Below are 18,301 nucleotides of genomic sequence, written 5' to 3'. Positions count from 1 at the left end.
ATTATATTTGTAATCATATTTCAGAGTTCTTGGAAAATACTCCATCCAGTTTGAATCTAGAAGATATAGAAGACCTTTTCTCTCTGGCTCAGTATTATTGCAGTAAAACACCAGCTTCATTTAGGAAGGTATCAGACAAGAAATCACCTACTTCAGTATTTCACATTTTGTGCATTGTTTTATGTTTATGTTGTATCCACTTCAGTTAAAATACTCTAGGTTGTCCTTCTTTTCTTTTTATGTGTTACAGTTTTGTGTGATTTTTTTCACTGTAAATACTCTCCCTAATGGAGGAACAGACATTAAAAAAGATACTATACAAATATTCTAGGAACCATTTCACCTCTACTCTGATTATTATTTCTGATCATGAGACTATTGACTATAAGGTATTTCTTAAATTAATGTTTCCTTGATGTTAAAAAATATAAATATTACAAAAATCTGATGGAGGATATATAATTATGCCTTCTTTATCTGGAGTTTAGCTTTGCACAACTTTAATGCTGCTGAGCTGTCTTTTAAACAGAAAAGGGTCACTTAGCTCCATAGAGACCTAGAACCTTTCTCAGATCAGACAAGTGCTTTCAAGAGAAAGGACACCAGATTAGAAGCCCAAGTGCTGTGAGCTCCTAGAAAGTAAAACTCTAAGAAGCAAAAGCAAGTAACGGGGAGGCACAGGAGTACCATTTATGAACAATTTGTGACCTCAGGTGCTCATGAGAGCTTTATTTTTTTTTTGTTTTTTTTTTAAGGCATTCTAGCATCATAATTGCTAGTTGGAAGTTATGTCACTGAAACATTAAGATGAGATTAAATTATGTTCAATATAGTGTGTTCAGGAGGCAGATAAGGGAAACCTTGTAAGAGCATTTCCCTCAAAACTAACTAATTACAAAAGAGATTTATTTCTAGGGACTAGTTTCAGCTATTTTAATAATTGCCTTATGTAGATCACCTCATTTCCCAACAGTGTTGACTAAGTTAGATGGTGGCGTAGTGGTTATGATACTGGATGAAAAAGAAGTCTTATCCTTTTCTTTCCAGTCTTTTAAGAGGATAGCTTTTATTCTTCAGACATAAATAATCTACACTAGCAGTTGCTAATTAGAGCAGGTTTTAGCAGCATATTACACAATTTATGCCATGTTTTTGTTTTCATTTTATTAAAATATAAAAAGTTGTGAGTAACCATTTAAAAATTTACTATTTAAATATAGGTGATAATATAGAAAATAGCTGTGTAGAATGTGTTATTTTTTCTTAGTCTTTCATTTTGTGTGAAATCTAATGGGGACTTTGTATGCAGACTTTTTGTAGCTTTTAGCCTGTAAAATATGAGAGGATATGTTAAATCACGTGACTCAAAGATGTTATGTAATTATTTTACCTTTTGTCTTGGTCTGTTGAGAATAATTTTAGGAAGAAAGTTTGATTTTATTTTTTCTGCATAATGTTTCAAAAATTCCTCTTCCCACAGGATAATCACCATCTCTTTGGTAGTACTTTGTTGGGAATTAAGGATGATGATGCAGATTTGAGTCAAGCACTTTGTCTGGCCATCTCCGTGTCAGAGATCCTTCAAGCAAATCAGCTTCAAGGGGTAAGTAAAAAAAAAACCCCACTGTTTATCAGAAAACTATCCCCTTTAAATGCAAGGAATCAACATTTCCTCCCTGTTTGTTGATTCTCACAAAATTAATTTACTATAACAATGTTGTTGTTTTGCTTTTTTTGAATGATTAATGTGTTAAATCTTCTGTCCATATGCTCATTTTTAAACTGCCAGCTTACGTGTTATTTTACTTGTCAACAAGTAATTAATTTTGACACCAAATTTTTGTAAATTGCCAAATCTTTTTTCATATTTTAGCAAAGCAACTGAATGTTATATAAAGTACTTAAAAGGGTGGATTTAACAGTTAAATTCTGGATACTTATACAGCTAATTGAATTACATGGTTTAACGCCAAAAGGCATGTTACAAAGGAGAATTGAGGATATACCATGGTTTTCTGTCTGTTGCTGTCTTCATGAAAATCTTTTTGCTAACAGTGCAACAGTTAACCGTGTGTGTTTGGAAGGTTGGATGTATTTCGAAGATGGAGAGAAGAGAAACGGACATGGAAAGACAGGCCTTTTACAGTAGATCTTTTTAAAACAAGCATTTCACATATTTTTCTTATTAGAACTATTACTTAAAAACAAATCAGAGCATGTAATCTAGTTTAAAGAGACCCATGTGAACTTCTTCAGTTCAGACTGGCACTGGAGAACCTTCTCTCACCCCCAAAAGACATTTATTTAATCCTTATGTGAATTGCATTGTTGATAAATGTGTGGGCTTATTTTCAGAAACAGGAATTGTATCTACATCTGTGTTTATTTTCAGAAACAGGAATTGTATCTACATCTGTGTTTATAACTACATAGTGTTTTTAAAAGTGTTTAACATGATAGATATTAAATTATTAAATTCCAGTATAATTAGTTTTATAGCTCAAACTAATATTCTTCTGCTACATATTTTAAGACTTTCTAGTCAACAGTATATACAGAGTATTTTAACTATTTAAAATGAATAAAACTATTTAAGATCTTGAGGTTATTTTCTTGAGTCTTTATGGGTCCTCCTATGTGAGATCCATTTCTAATCTATCTGTTTCCCCTTCTTTGGTTAATTGTTAATGTTATATTGTGTAAAATGTGACCCTCATGGCAAGTTTTATTTTGTCAAATGTTTCCCTTTTAGGAAGGAGTCCGGTTCTTTGTGGTGGATTGCCGTCCTGCAGAACAGTATAATGCTGGGCATTTATCAACTGCTTTCCACTTAGATTCAGATCTGGTTAGTATAAATGCTGATTAAAAATTTTTAAAAAGTAAGAGAAGAAATGGATTTCTTTTCTTTAGGCCATAAATAAATACACATGTACCAGATTGGGGATGTTTTTCTTTCTGCTTAAGGAGGGAGTCTCTGCCCTTATAAAAGTGTTGCCTCAGGTTTCCTTTTCACCTAGGACACCCTTTTGGGATCATAAAGGGTAGATGAAAGCACTGTTAACTATGGCTTACTGTTGCTTACCATTGTTATGTCAGTAAATTCTAAACTTCTTACTGTGAGCTACCTGATGTAGCACTCAGCATAGTGTCTTGCACTTAGTAAGTACTCTGTGAATATTAACTCTTCTTATGATTGGGTAATTAGTCTATAAGCCTTTTTTTCCATCATGAGTACTTATGCATATAATAAAGTAATATTTAATAAGGGTGGTATCTGGTGTATAGGGGCTCAGTTGTTCAAATTGCTGTCCTAGGGTCACTTGAATTGAAGGACTAGATGAAGTAGATAATTAAATATTGTCAGAGATGCTTAGAGCATTTGGTAGGACTGGGACTGACATCATTTAAGCCCTTCTGGGGTTATTAGAGCCTCAGGGATGGAGAAGACAGAAAGAGGAATAACTTCTTTTGCTGACTATTCTATCTGCCCTTCCTCCCAACTTGTCTGAAAAAGTTGACGCTGAAGCTGTGAAAGGGCATGTTGAAAGATCTAGGTGGTATCAAGAGGAAACTCATGGAAAATGGAGGTGAAACAACCCAGAGAGTTTGGGGTGCTATAGGTGAAGAAGGCAGTCCTAACTTGTTTGCATCCTAAAAGTGAACTCTGTGCCTTTCTCTTCCTTGATTCATCTAGGAAGACCTAAATGGTCCTTCTTTTATGCTTATTTTTAAAATTTATTCATCATTAATAACTTGATTATTCTTAAAAAACTCAAAGGATGTCTCCAGAGTTGACAATTGCTCTGTTTGTTTAATCATCCAGACCTTTAATATGTATTTACATATTTCTTATTCACTTTTTTTTTTCCACTTGATTTTTCACTTAACAGTTCACTCGCATTTTCACTTAACAGTTTTTTGGAGATCTTTTCATTTTAGTACATTGTTTTTAACGGCTGTATAGTGGTGCATGGTACAGATATACCATAATTTATTGCCTGATTGATGTACATCTAGAATGTTTTCAGTTTTCTTGTAATAAAACAATGCTGTAGTTAACATCCGTATATATATTTTGTGGACTTGTGCAAATATTTCTGTAAAATAGACCCCTACAAGTAAAATTTTGGGGTTGAGAGTTGTGGGCATATACAACATTACTAGAATCTGCCGTATTGCCCTTTAGAAAGGCTGAATCAACTGATACTTTACAACTCTAAGTGAGAATGATTGTTTCATACCATCAGCATTATTGGACATTACCAATTTTTTATTTTACAAGAATGATGGTCATTCTTGTTATTACTAGTGATGTTGTGCATCTTTTTTCAAGTGTGCTGTTAATTTGTATTTTTTTATCAATGCAAATTGCTTTTCTATGGTTTGTCCATTTTTCTATTGGATTTTCACTGTGTCTTTTTTTTTTTTTTTTTGCGGTACACGGGCCTCTCACTGTTGTGGCCTCTCCCGCTGCGGAGCACAGGCTCCGGACACGCAGGTTCAACAGCCATGGCTCACAGGCCCAGCTGCTCCGCGGCATGTGGGATCTTCCCAGACCGGGGCACAAACCCGTGTCCCCTGCATCGGTAGGCGGACTCTCAACCACTGTACCACCACTGTGGAAGCCCCACTGTGCTTTTTATGAACAGTTTTTTGAACAAATTTTTGTATTTATTGGCATACTTGTTTTCTTGAGGGTAGGAAATCAATTTTTTCATCCTCGTATCTCTAGTATCTAGAGTAGTGCTGATGAATAAATGGCTTCTATAATTTCTGACTGTCCTCTAAGAAATTCATGGTTTGCCATGTAAGTGGAAACTAAAAAATATAGGTTGTTTCAATGTATTGTTTTTGTCAGGGGCCCTTCCACTCAGTGTTAAACTTTTCTTGTCATGATACCTAAAGACACTGAAGCTTAGAAAACAAACAGCAAAAACAATTTTTTTGTCTAGTAAAGTATTTTCTTTGCATAATTTAATCTTTCTGTGAATTTTCAACTTTTGTTTTCTGATGTATTATAGGTACATTTATACACATTTCTTTTATCCCAGGGATTTTATTTATAAGAGCCTTTGTTAGAGGAATTCCCTGGTAGTCCAGTGGTTAAGACTCTGCACTTTCATTGCTGAGGGCCTGGGTTTGATCCCTGGCGGGGGAACTAAGATCCCACAAACTGCGTGGCGTGACCAAAACAAACAAAAAAATGCTTTATTTTCATGGTGGCAATTTAAATATTGTTTTTTTTTTCCCGCCCTGGGAAAATATTTTGTTTTGCAAATGTATAAGAAGCACAGGCTTGCCACATTAAAAAAAATTTTAATTGTCTAGATGCTCCAGAATCCGTCTGAGTTTGCACAGTCAGTAAAATCCCTGCTGGAAGCACAGAAGCAGTCCATTGAGTCTGGCTCCATCGCTGGTGGGGAGCACCTCTGTTTCATGGGCAGTGGCAGAGAGGAAGAAGACATGTATATGAACATGGTCCTGGCACACTTTTTACAGGTATGCCGACAGATTATTTCAGTTTTCCTTGGTTACTGCTATCACCTTTAAGAAATTCTCCTAGGTAATTTTGTGCTGTTGTCTACCTTGTCAAATTTATGTTTTTTTTTTTTTTTTAACACTTTATTGGTTTTGTGTCTTGCCAACAAAGGTCTTCTCCCCCAGATTTTTCTTGCGTGCTTATGTGTTATACTTTTATGTTTAAATCTTGGCCCATCTGGAATTATTTTTGTGTAAGAAGTGAGGTAGGAATCAAAAAAAATTTTTTCCCCAAATAGCTAACCAGTTGTGCTGTCAGTATGAAATACTACCTCTTTAATATACTGAATTCCTCAATGAATCAGGGTCTATTGCTGGATTATTCTTTTGCATTGTTCTCTATGCCTATTCATGCCTCAGCTTTTTACAGTTGCTATATAATTCATTTTAATATCTTCACTTTGAAATTGAATAAATGTACATGTATATGTACTCATGACACTTAGCCACCTTTCCTTTTTGTGTTTAAATGTTGTCTTCAGCACAACTAATTTGTATCAGCGATTTTATGCAACCTGTCCCCTCTACCTTTTCTACAAAGCCTCACTCAGTGATGGCTCTTTCTTTATAAAAATGGTTGTTTATTAGGTATTCTTTGGTAGTTTATACATTAAAGTCCTCATTTTGTGTGGCCCTGAACTATGGAATCAGGAAGACAATAGGAATGCTATTACACAAGCCACTCAATTTACATCCACTTTACTGGGAATCTGGTTTGAGAAAATTAGTCTAAAGCAGGGGTCCCCAACTCCTGGGCAATGGACGGGTACCAGTCGGTGGCCTGTTAGGAACTGCGCCGCAGAGTAGGAGGTGAGCAGTGGGCGAGCCAGTGAAGCTTCATCTGTATTTACAGCCGCTCCCCATCACTCCCATTACCACCTGAGCTCCACCTCCTGTCAGATCAGCAGCAGCATTACATTCTCATAAGAGCACAAACCCTACTGTGAACTGTGCATGCGAGGGATCTAGGTTACGTGCTCCTTATGAGAATCTAATGCATGGTGATCTGAGGTGGAGCTGAGGTGGTCCCAACCATCCCCAGATGGGTCCATCTAGTTGCAGGAAAAGAAGCTCAGGGCTCCCAGTAATTCTGCATTATGGTGAGTTGTATCATTATTTCATTATATAGTACAAAGTAATAATAATAGAAATAAAGTGCACAATGAATATAATGTGCTTGAGTCATTCTGAAATCATCCCCCACCCCACCCCCCATCCGTGGAAAAATTGTCTTCCACAAAACTGGTCCCAAGAAAGACTGGGGACCGCTGGTCTAAAGGGCAGTCCTTGAAAGACAAAATCAGAGAAGGAGCAAGGTATTTGGGAGAGGGATTATAAGGTAAAGTTATACTTTACTGGGGGAAAGATTTTAGAAGTTTATACAGAATAACAAAAATAGGTTCTCAAACTCATTTTACTTATAAATTTAATTGACCTGTTCTAAAAATGGCCTGGTATAGGCTGTATATTATGAAGGGTGTCAGATGGCAAGAATTTGGAATATTGTGGACTTCTATTAATAATTCGAGTTCTTAATGTGGTTTTAGAAATTCCCCCCCTCCCAGTTTTTATTGTGGAAAATTTCAAACAAATCCACAAGTAGGGAGAATTGAACTCTATAAATTCTTTGTAAAGACATAACCACATTATCACTATTACACTTTATTATAAAAAAAAGTAACGAGTGTTCAAGTTCCCTTGGTTTTCTCAGGATCTGAAACAAGACATTGCACTCTGGTTGGTATCTTTTAAGTATCTTTTAATTTATAGGTTCCCTTTCCTAATTTTTTTCCTTGTATATATTTGTTTGGAAAAACTGGTTACTTTGTCTTATATTTTCCCACAATCTGGATTTTGCAGATTGCATTCACATGGTGTTGTTTATCAGGTTCTATCCCTGGTATTTCCTGTAAACTGGTAATTAGACCTAGGGACTTATTAGATTACTTTTGGGGGTGGGAGGGATAGGAAGTCTTGGGTATTGTGTACTTCCTCAGGAGGTAAATACTGCCCAGATATCTTTCTTTTTTGTGTCTTTGTTTGTTTATCATTGCTTAGATTCATTAATTTTTAGTAGTTTGTAAAATGTTAACATTCTGTCATTTCTTCATAATTAGCTGTAGTATTTGCTTTTGTATTTCCTTTTTATAAAAGACCCAAAATATTTTGGCAAGCTTTTAAAAACCATTCTAGTAACATCCGAAAATACAGTGTAACTGATTTTGGTTTGACTCTGTATCGCACTATTGGGACTATAATACAAGTAAAATCACAGTCTCATTAGTAGCCATGAAGTTATCCACTTCTTCCCACTCAAGCACCAGACCTTATAGTACACAAGATAAATGTATGTACTTCTCTGTGCCAAAGTCCAAAATGTCAAAGAAGAAATTCAGAAATTTAGTATATAACCTTATATTACATTTGTCAATGCTTATAGAACTATCAGAAGTTTTATAGAATTTTTTAAAAATTTATTTATTTAATTAATTTATTTTTGACTGCGTTGGGTCTTGGTTGCTGCACGCAGGTTTTCTCTAGTTGCAGTGAGTGGGGGCTGCTCTTCGTTGCGGTTCGCGGGCTTCTCATTGTGGTGGCTTCTCTTGTTGCAGAGCACGGGCTCTAAAGCGCAGACTCAGTAGTTGTGGTACACGGACTTCGTTGCTCTGTGGCATGGACCAGGGCATGGAACCCATGTCCCCTGCATTGGCAGGTGGATTCTTAACCACTGAGCCGCCAGGGAAGCCCCCAGAAGTTTTAATTAAATTGCATTTGGGAATAATTTTAAATTTTATTTTCCATTTCAGAAAAACAAAGAATATGTGAGCATTGCCAGTGGAGGATTTATGGGTAAGGTTTTAATTTATTAATCCCTTTGTCCCTACTTTTCAGAGGAAATTATACTATCACTGGAGCTGATTTAGAATGACCAAATTAGTTAATGGGTACACTTTCTCTTCAGTCATTCACTATTTTCAGAAAAGGCAAGGCCAGCAGGACATATAGATAAAGACAAACACAATAGACAATTGCAATGAGTGAATAAATAGTGGAAGACTGTTGAAGTGGATGTGTATTAATTAGCTTGTATTTGTAGAAAATGTTTTTGTAAAGATGGGTGAAAAACTGCCCCACATGATTTGTTTCTGTGGAGAAGGAAGGATAGATAGGACTGGGAAACGAGAGTAGGAGGAATAATTTTCACTGTATACTCTTTGTGCTATTTGCTTTTTTGTTTGTTCTGTTTTCATTTTAGTTTTGAACTACATGAGAGTATTAGCTGCTGAAAAAATGTTGACTGAATAGAATAAAACAAATAAGTTGATATTTTCAAGTCTGCAGATAATATCTGGTAATTCAGGATAGTAAAATGACAGAATCCCTACCAGCAAATATTTGAGAATATGTGAAGGAGTAGGTCAGGGTAGTAAGGTTAAAAAAAGACTATCTTTTTTTCTTTTCTTTTCTTTTTTTTTTTTTTTTTTTTTACAAATTATGTTATTTAAGGGTACAGATTTACAACTAGTAGATAAATAAGTCCTGGAGTACTAAGGCACAGTATACTAATGCACAGTATAGTGAATATAGACAACAGCATTGTATTATAATCACCAAACTTGCAGAGACTAGATCTTAATTATTCCCACCACAAAAAAGAAATGGTAATTGTGTGACATGATAGAGGTGCAGCTGTTGCTACAGTGGAAGTCATATTACAGTATATAAATGTATCAAATCAACATTTTGTATACCTTAAACTTACACAGTGTTATATGTCAAATATATTTCAATTAAAAGATAAGGCACCTTTCATTAGGAGAAGAGATATAAAAATATTGAACTATAATTACTAGGAAAATTAATGATAAAATCAAATTAATATTTGTTGGAGGCAATAGAATCCTGAGTTTGAATCATAAGAGTCTTATAAGGATTAAGTTCTGGCTTAATATGATTTTCTTATGTTATGACTTAGACATTTTGATAGGTTAGGGTCTATTTCTTCTTGGTCTTTGTTGATATTAGTAAGAATTATTTCTCCTGTATATCATGGCCTGATAACTAACTACCCTTGAAGCTCATACCCAAAGTGATTTAACAAAAGGGCTTATTTAAATAAGTACTAGTGTTAAGCAAGTATTGGCCTAAGGCCCAGTGTTATTGGAAGTTCTGACAACATGATACAAAACGTCGTGATACAAGACACTTTTGAGAGTCTGAAAAGTATTCTTTTATATCACAGATATCCTAGGTTTTAGGAACTTTTTTCTAAATTATTTCTGTTCCAAGAATAATCTCTCTTTCCATAGCAGTTAATGCCTAAGACTGCTTCTTTATTATGGGAAGGATTAACTGATGTCTCCTTATGGTAAACAAAAGCCACCATAGGTTTTCTATTAATCTTTTATGTCATAAAACCATTGCTAAGTTTATCTATTAATACTTGAAGGATTACCTTCCAAAGAGGAAAACATCAAGCCTATATATATAGTTACTGTTACCCTTAGGGTCAATTAAGAAAAGTTATATGTGTATAGAGAGAGGGCTTTAGAAGGAAGAGGAAAAGGAAGGCTTTCTGTAGCCTGGGGTCTTTTAGTACTTTACAGAGGTGCTGAAAGAAATACCTGTGATTATGCCTTTGGATCCTTTTCATTCAGCTATGACATGTTTATTGTACTTCTCTGGTATTGAATCTTTCCAAAGGGTTTGATACGTCAGGATTTTTTTTTCTTCTTCCTATTTATCTTTAAGCACTGCAGCAGCACCTAGCAGACATTAATGTGGATGGACCAGAAAATGGATATGGCCATTGGATTGCTAGTACCTCAGGCTCAAGGAGCAGTGTCAGTTCTTCTCTTGATGTAAGTGTATATGTAGAATATGTCACCAGAGTTGGATAAATGCCCAGGTGATTAACAACTAAACAGCTACCATAACAGAAATGGAGTAAAAATAATTCAGACACATGCAGTGAGGAATCATATTATTGCGAGGTTAATGAAATGGTGGGAGCAGGCCTAAGCAGCTAAACTAGCCAGGAGTTCTGGTGGTCTACCTGCTGAATTCAGATTTCTCCCTCTCCAGCTGCAGCTTGGTATCACCTAGTGACAATTTTCTACTCCACCTTAAATGTCAATGGAGATAATTCTGAGTCCCGTGACTAGCTAGGACTCTAAAGTGAGCTGGTTCTAGGAATCTCCCAATTAGTTTGGGTCTGGAGAATACTGAGGCTCATGTTTGCATCTCCAGCATACTGTCTCTGTAGCTCTCCTCCCCACCACATACCTACATGATTAAAACTTCAGTCCACCCATATTTGAGAATGGGCCAGGCAGAGGAAGACAGGAACCAGTTGCCAATCCCATTTTATTTGAGTTTTAGTTATTGAGGTGTATATTACTGCAGGGTTTTGCAATAGTGGGTAAATCCATTCTGTTCTACTTTGGAAATATTTGGGCAATAAGTCTTGTGTGTTTTCAGTATTTCATGTCATTTGAACTAGGTGTCATTAAATCATTTTCTTAACAAGTAATGGTCTTCATCTACCTAAAGGTCATTCTTTAAAGAAATAGAGGGAGAACTCCAGTACAGGGTGATGGTTACAAGCTTGGGCTTACCAGTCTGACTCACCTGGGTATTCAGGTTTTGTCTTCACAGTTTACTTTCTTCATGATCTCTAGCAAGATCTTTTCCACTCTGGTTTCTCCATCTGTGCAAATAGGGATGATGATAATAACACAGCTTTCTTCACAATAATGACATGAGGATTAAATGTGCAAGTGAATGTAAAGTGTAGTACCTGTCACTTATATATCTTATAGTAGTTATTATAAAATTGTAACTCATTAGATGATTAATTGAGGCTTATCTTCAGCCATGTAAGTCAAAGCGAATTATTGCCAAATTATCAGCGGATAAGTCTTCTCTGAGAATTAGGTTTTCAGCTTGATCTAGGTATCTAGGAGCTCACCATTTATTTAATAAGTATTTGCTGTTTTCATTTTAAATATCTAAATAGTATAGATGTATTATAATGTGTTCAGTTAGTCCCCTTATTGTTGAATATTTACATTGTTTCTAGTCTTTTACTATTATATACACTACTACAATTAAGTTTTGTAGTAATATATTTGCATATGACATGATTATTTCATCCTAGAAGTGAAATAACATGATCAGAAGATTACATGTCAGAATCCTTAGAATTCTGCATTATTGTCAAATTGCCCTCCAAAAAACATTATTCTAATTTATATTCCTGTCCACAGCTTTGGATGGTCTTTGTATTGAACTTTTTATCTTCAGATTTGAAAAACAATGATTGAGGCTAAAGATAACTGTCTTAAAGATGTGTTACAGCCCCCCGGCGCGCCGGCCCTAACGAGCCGGCCGGCCGGCCTGGCTCCCCTCCCCGGCCCCGACGGGCGGGCGGGCTGCCCTGAGGAGGCGGGGAGGGGAGGGCTGGGCCGGCCGGCGGGCAGACAACGATGCCGAACTTCTGCGCGGCCCCCAACTGCACGCGGAAGAGCACGCAGTCGGACCTGGCCTTTTTCAGGTTCCCGCGGGATCCAGCCAGATGCCAGAAGTGGGTGGAGAACTGTAGGAGAGCAGACTTAGAAGATAAAACACCCGATCAACTAAATAAACATTATCGATTGTGTGCCAAACACTTTGAGACTTCTATGATCTGTAGAACTAGCCCTTATAGGACAGTTCTTCGAGATAATGCAATACCAACAATATTTGATCTTACCAGCCATTTGAATAATCCACACAGTAGACACAGAAAACGAATAAAAGAATTGAGTGAAGATGAAATCAGGACACTGAAACAGAAAAAAATTGATGAAACTTCTGAACAGGAACCAAAACATAAGGAAATAAACAACAGCAATGCTCAGAACCCCAGTGCAGAAGAAGGGGGTGAAGAGCAGGATGAAGACATTTTACCTTTAACCCTTGAAGAGAAGGAAAACAAAGAATACTTAAAATCTTTATTTGAAATTTTGATTCTTATGGGAAAACAGAACATACCTCTGGATGGACATGAAGCTGATGAAATCCCAGAAGGTCTCTTTACTCCTGATAACTTTCAAGCACTGCTGGAGTGCCGAATCAATTCTGGTGAAGAGGTTCTGAGAAAGCGCTTTGAGACAACAGCAGTTAACACATTGTTCTGTTCAAAAACACAGCAGAAACAGATGCTAGAGATCTGTGAGAGCTGCATTCGGGAAGAAACCCTCAGGGAAGTGAGAGACTCTCACTTCTTTTCCATCGTCACTGACGATGTGGTGGACATAGCAGGGGAAGAGCACCTGCCTGTGTTGGTGAGGTTTGTTGACGAAGCTCACAACCTGAGAGAGGAATTTGTGGGCTTCCTGCCTTATGAAGCTGATGCAGAAATTTTGGCTGTGAAATTTCACACTACGATAACTGAGAAGTGGGGATTAAACATGGAGTACTGTCGTGGCCAGGCTTACATTGTGTCCAGTGGATTTTCTTCCAAAATGAAAGTTGTTGCTTCTAGACTTTTAGAGAAATACCCCCAAGCTATCTACACACTCTGCTCTTCCTGTGCCTTAAATATGTGGTTGGCAAAATCAGTGCCTGTTATGGGAGTATCTGTCGCGTTAGGAACAATTGAGGAAGTTTGTTCTTTTTTCCATCGATCACCACAACTGCTTTTAGAACTTGACAATGTAATTTCTGTCCTATTTCAGAACAATGAAGAAAGGGGCAAAGAACTGAAGGAAATTTGCCATTCTCAGTGGACAGGCAGGCATGATGCTTTTGAAATCTTAGTGGACCTCCTACAAGCACTTGTTTTATGTTTAGATGGTATAAATAGTGACACAAATGTTAGATGGAATAACTGTATAGCTGGCCGAGCATTTGTACTCTGTAGTGCAGTAACAGATTTTGATTTCATCGTTACCATTGTTGTTCTTAAAAATGTTCTATCTTTTACAAGAGCCTTTGGGAAAAATCTTCAGGGGCAAACTTCTGATGTCTTCTTTGCAGCCAGTAGTTTGACTGCAGTGCTGCATTCACTAAATGAAGTGATGGAAAATATCGAAGTTTATCATGAATTTTGGTTTGAGGAAGCCACAAATTTGGCAGCCAAACTTGATATTCAGATGAAACTCCCAGGGAAATTTCGCAGAGCTCAGCACAGTAACCTGGAATCTCAGCTAACCTCTGAGAGTTACTATAAAGAAACTCTGAGTGTTCCAACAGTGGAACACATTATTCAGGAACTGAAAGATATCTTCTCAGAACAACACCTCAAAGCTCTTAAATGCTTATCTCTGGTACCCTCTGTCATGGGACAGCTCAAATTCAATACATCAGAGGAGCATCACGCTGACATGTACAGAAGTGATTTACCTAATCCTGACACACTCTCTGCTGAGCTACATTGTTGGAGAATCAAGTGGAAACACAGAGGGAAAGATATAGAGCTCCCATCCACTATTTATGAAGCCCTTCATCTGCCAGACATCAAGTTTTTTCCTAATGTTTATGCATTGCTGAAGGTCCTGTGTATTCTTCCTGTGATGAAGGTTGAGAATGAACGCTATGAAAATGGGCGAAAGCGTCTCAAAGCATACCTGAGGAACACTTTGACAGACCAAAGGTCAAGTAACTTGGCTTTGCTTAACATAAATTTTGATATAAAACACGATTTGGATTTAATGGTGGATACATATATCAAACTCTATACAAGTAAGTCAGAGCTTCCTACAGATAATTCAGAAACCATTGAAAATACCTAAGAGACTTTTAACATAGGCTTTCTCTTATATTTGATATTTGAAAAAATCTGTAAGAAATTTGAAAATATCTTACAGAAAAGTTGTAAGGTGTACGTAGGCCACTTAATCACTGAATATCTTGACCTGTAGGCCTCCCATTGAGTACATTAGTCATTGATAATCTGCCTGTTTAAATGGCCCATTTGAAGGCCCACGCTTTGGAGACCTAACTGTTCTTCCAGAAGATAGCATTGAAAGTACCATGTTACACTCTGTGTGATCTCTGCTAATGGCACTTTGAAATTGTATTAGTTAAGTCATTTTAGATATAACATTTGTCACTGTGGATCCAGTTGTCAGGTACTTAGTTATCATTTCTTTGAAGAAATAAATTTTGAGGAGGTATGGGAGGAAGGAATACATTTTATAAAACATTACAGTGAAGCTCATGACTGACCTTTGAATAGTAGGAACTTTAAGTATGCTGTTAAAAATCTGTAAGGGACCGTTCAAATGATCAGACTGTAAGAGAAACGTGTGAGCTCACCAAACAGGGATTTCAGTGTAGATTTTGCCTTTATCAAATGAAGTTGAAGGAACAAGTTATAGTTAAAGTTTGAATGGAAGAGCCTGCCATTGTTGTTCCACATCTGATTGTTGCTGTTTACATTCCTTTATTGAGCCTACATCTTCATAAGCTTTTTGACAGGTATATGTTGAACACTTCTGTTTCATGGTCAAGACAGGATCAGAGACCATGGATACTGACAACTGATTTGTCTGTTTTCTTCTGTCTTTTTCCATGACTATATCTACTGCCTCATCTTGATTTACAAACAAAACCTAGAAAACCTACAAAAATAAGTGTTTTGTGGTTTATCTAGGAATAATATAGAAAATATTGCTGTTATTTTTGGTGAAGAAAATCAATTTTGTATAGTTTATTTCAACCTAAATAAAATGTGAATTTTGTTTAAAAAAAAAAAAAAAAAAAAAAAAAAAAGATGTGTTACATTCAGAAGTACCAAAGAATTTCCACAGTCAGTTTAATTTGGTTTTGAATTTGGATATTGCAATGGGAACATGATTTTTGTGTTATTTCGTTAATGACTTCTCTTAAGAATAATACATGTTCATTGTAGCATCATATATAAATATGAAAAATATAAAGAAATCAAAATTATTTATAACCCAACCATGGATAACAGCTATTCATAGTTTGAAATATTTTCTTTAAATCTTTTATAATGCATTTTTTTTTAGTATTTTATTTTAAAAGTAGTGATCAGAGTGTACATACAGTTTTATTTTCTGCTTTCTCATTGAACATACGAGTATTTTCTAGTATTTTTAAATGCTTTTTTTTTTTTTTTTTTTTTTTTTAGTATCAGTATAGTTTTCCACCAAATAGTTCCTAAATCCTAGGGCATTTTCTGATTATTTCCTCCCCATAAATTCTGAAGAAGAATTAATAAGCAGAAGATAGGCACATTTTAAAACTTTTGACATCTACTACCAGCTTCCCCTGTAGGGTATAAAGGAGCAATTATATACAACTCAAGAATTATACTCACATCTCTTACACTAGGTACGTAAGAGTGACTTTTCTTGAGAAATTAAAGGCCTAAGTAATAATGTTTTAAACAGCAAAAATTTACAAGGAATAAATGTTTAAAAATTTAGCTATATGAATGATATTCTGATTATAATTTTGCTTATCTTTATAGAGTAATCTGAGTTAAGAAAAGGTCAATAACTTTATTTCTTATTGAATAAATAAGGTAATTTCAGCCTCCACACATTTATGTGTGTAATACATATCCTCATTTTTCATTTCTACCTTCCATTCCTAAAATGGTTTCACCCAGTATATCAGTCTGCTGGGGCTGCCATAACAAAATACAACCAACTGGTGGCTTAATGTATTTTCTCATAGTTCCAGAGGCTACAGGTCTGGGATCAAAGGGCTAGCAGGTTTAATTTCTCCTAAGGCCTCTGTCTTTGGCTTTCAGAGTACCACCTTCCTGTGATGTTGGTACATGGCCTTTTTTCTGTGCATGTGAATCCCTGATGTATCCCCTTCTTCCTGTAAGAGTATCAGTCATATTGGCTATGGCCCACCTCATTTAACCTTAGTTTACTCTCTAAAGGCCCTATCTCCGCATTCAGTCACTTTCTGAGGTACCCTGGGGATTAGAACTTGTAACACACGAATTTATGGTAGGGGGGTGCACCCAGTTCAGGACATAGCATCTAGATAACCTTTAGCAGTAGTGTATCTTGCTAATCATTTGGAGAGTAGTTAATCCATCAGTAAGTTGTTGTTTGTTTTTCTTTTTTTCAGGGTGAATCTTCTAATGGCTCAAATGATAGAGGAATGAAATCACTAGTAAATAAAATGACTGTTGCTTTGAAGACAAAATCCGTTAATGTCAGGGAAAAAGTTATCAGTTTTATTGAGAATACATCAACTCCTGTGGACCGGTGAGTTGCTTATACAGTATGAATTTGTGATGAGTAATTAAAACTATAGAAAAGTATCTTAACAGTAAATGTTAGTTGAATAGAGTGTGCTCTAGAAAAGGATCGTAAGTTACATTTTTTTATTAGATGATTCCAGTTTTCGTTGTCATCACAGAGATGTTCTTTATTGCTATAAAATTTTACTGTAAAGATTACTCTCTCTTCTCCCACTTCTCAGAACAGGAGGCAAGTAATAATTCTGCCCCTTCACGCCATTCATTAGAAAAAAATTATTCCAATGCTATTATGTATATGACACTTCATATAGCAGCTGCTTCTCACATGTCAAATGGTTGGGAATCATCTGCTAAGTGCAGTAATCTCATAGCAGGAATCTCTTTCTCCGCTTCAGGAATTTAAAACCTAGAAAATTTGGTCATACTAAATCAAGCAGAAACCCGTTTTTGTAAAGTTGAAGAATTCAGATCTTCATAGAATTTTGTTCACAGCATGTGTGACCCCTATTTTCCCAATTACAAATGAAGTATCCAGCTAACAAATGATAAGTTTAAGAATGTCTGTTATATTGTTTCTTACTGGAACTGTGAGGGCACAGTATGTTTTTTGTCCTCCACATGTTGGTCTCATTGATCTTTCTTGTTCTTAGGGTTCAAAGCTAACCTAACAATCCCAGCGTGAAATTTGTTTCTAAGCAAGCCTGATCTTGGAAATGTGTTATAGTATTTAATTTCACTCTCATGTCTTACTTGCAGCACCCTAGGAGAGTTGAAGTATTTGATTTTAAGAACTGAATATAAGGCATTTATTAATATTCACTTTATTAAATAAAGGACATATGCATACAGATTTTTTTTTTTCCATTTAGTAAATAGCAAAGAAGATATAGATTATTTTCACTAATCCAAAAAAATTGTACCTTGTCTACAATGGACTAATGTTAAAGTGTTGTTATCAAGGCTGAAAGGTTTTTTTTGCTCATTAAAATTATGTCTGCTTTCAAAAGCCTTAATTTTAAAATTACTTTTAGTTAGTGCATTCTCAATTAGGGTACTATTTTTTTTTTTTTTTTTTTTTTCGGTATGCGGGCCTCTCACTGTTGTGGCCTCTCCCGCTGCGGAGCACAGGCTCCGGACGCGCAGGCTCAGTGGCCATGGCTCACGGGCCCAGCCGCTCCACGGCATGTGGAATCTTCCCCGACCGGGGCACGAACCCGTGTCCCCTGCATCGGCAGGCGGACTCCCAACCACTGCGCCACCAGGGAAGCCCTAGGGTACTATTATTGGTACATTTTGTAGCATGAACACTTAAAATTTATTTTAAAATGAACTAGTGATAATTCTAAATTGAAAAGACTATTTTCATTAAAGAATCACGTGAAACTGACTTTTCTTCATTTTTCTTTGTACTTGGGATGATCAAAATATTCTTTTTCAATATACACCCTGGGTTAGAAAAACTGATTATATTTTTGTTCTAAAGCTTTTGCATTTTTAATAATCATATTGTTCTGTCCTCTGCCTCAA

The 18,301-nt window shown here is 36.1% G+C and overlaps 2 protein-coding genes across 3 annotated transcripts in view; both read left to right on the top strand.

The window, feature by feature from the left end:
• The window catches only part of TBC1D23 (TBC1 domain family member 23), a 65,840-nt gene that overhangs the window by 38,525 nt on the left and 9,014 nt on the right, over nt 1-18,301 (top strand). For both annotated transcript variants that reach the window (XM_065876148.1, XM_065876149.1), the window contains 7 exons: nt 25-128; nt 1,481-1,603; nt 2,753-2,845; nt 5,329-5,499; nt 8,346-8,388; nt 10,291-10,400; nt 16,639-16,778. In XM_065876148.1, the coding sequence (XP_065732220.1) occupies nt 25-128; nt 1,481-1,603; nt 2,753-2,845; nt 5,329-5,499; nt 8,346-8,388; nt 10,291-10,400; nt 16,639-16,778 (784 nt within the window). The remainder of the gene's footprint in view (nt 1-24; nt 129-1,480; nt 1,604-2,752; nt 2,846-5,328; nt 5,500-8,345; nt 8,389-10,290; nt 10,401-16,638; nt 16,779-18,301) is intronic.
• Nucleotides 12,027-14,315, top strand: LOC136122814 (52 kDa repressor of the inhibitor of the protein kinase). The gene has a single exon (XM_065876912.1). It carries the CDS (start codon nt 12,027-12,029, stop codon nt 14,313-14,315), a length of 2,289 nt encoding a protein of 762 aa, XP_065732984.1.

Source organism: Phocoena phocoena, chromosome 4, assembly GCF_963924675.1.
Source record: "Phocoena phocoena chromosome 4, mPhoPho1.1, whole genome shotgun sequence".
In the NCBI taxonomy this organism is placed as follows: Eukaryota; Metazoa; Chordata; class Mammalia; order Artiodactyla; family Phocoenidae; genus Phocoena; species Phocoena phocoena.
Note: the sequence above shows the minus strand (reverse complement) of the source record. Positions and strands in the feature narration are given on the sequence as shown.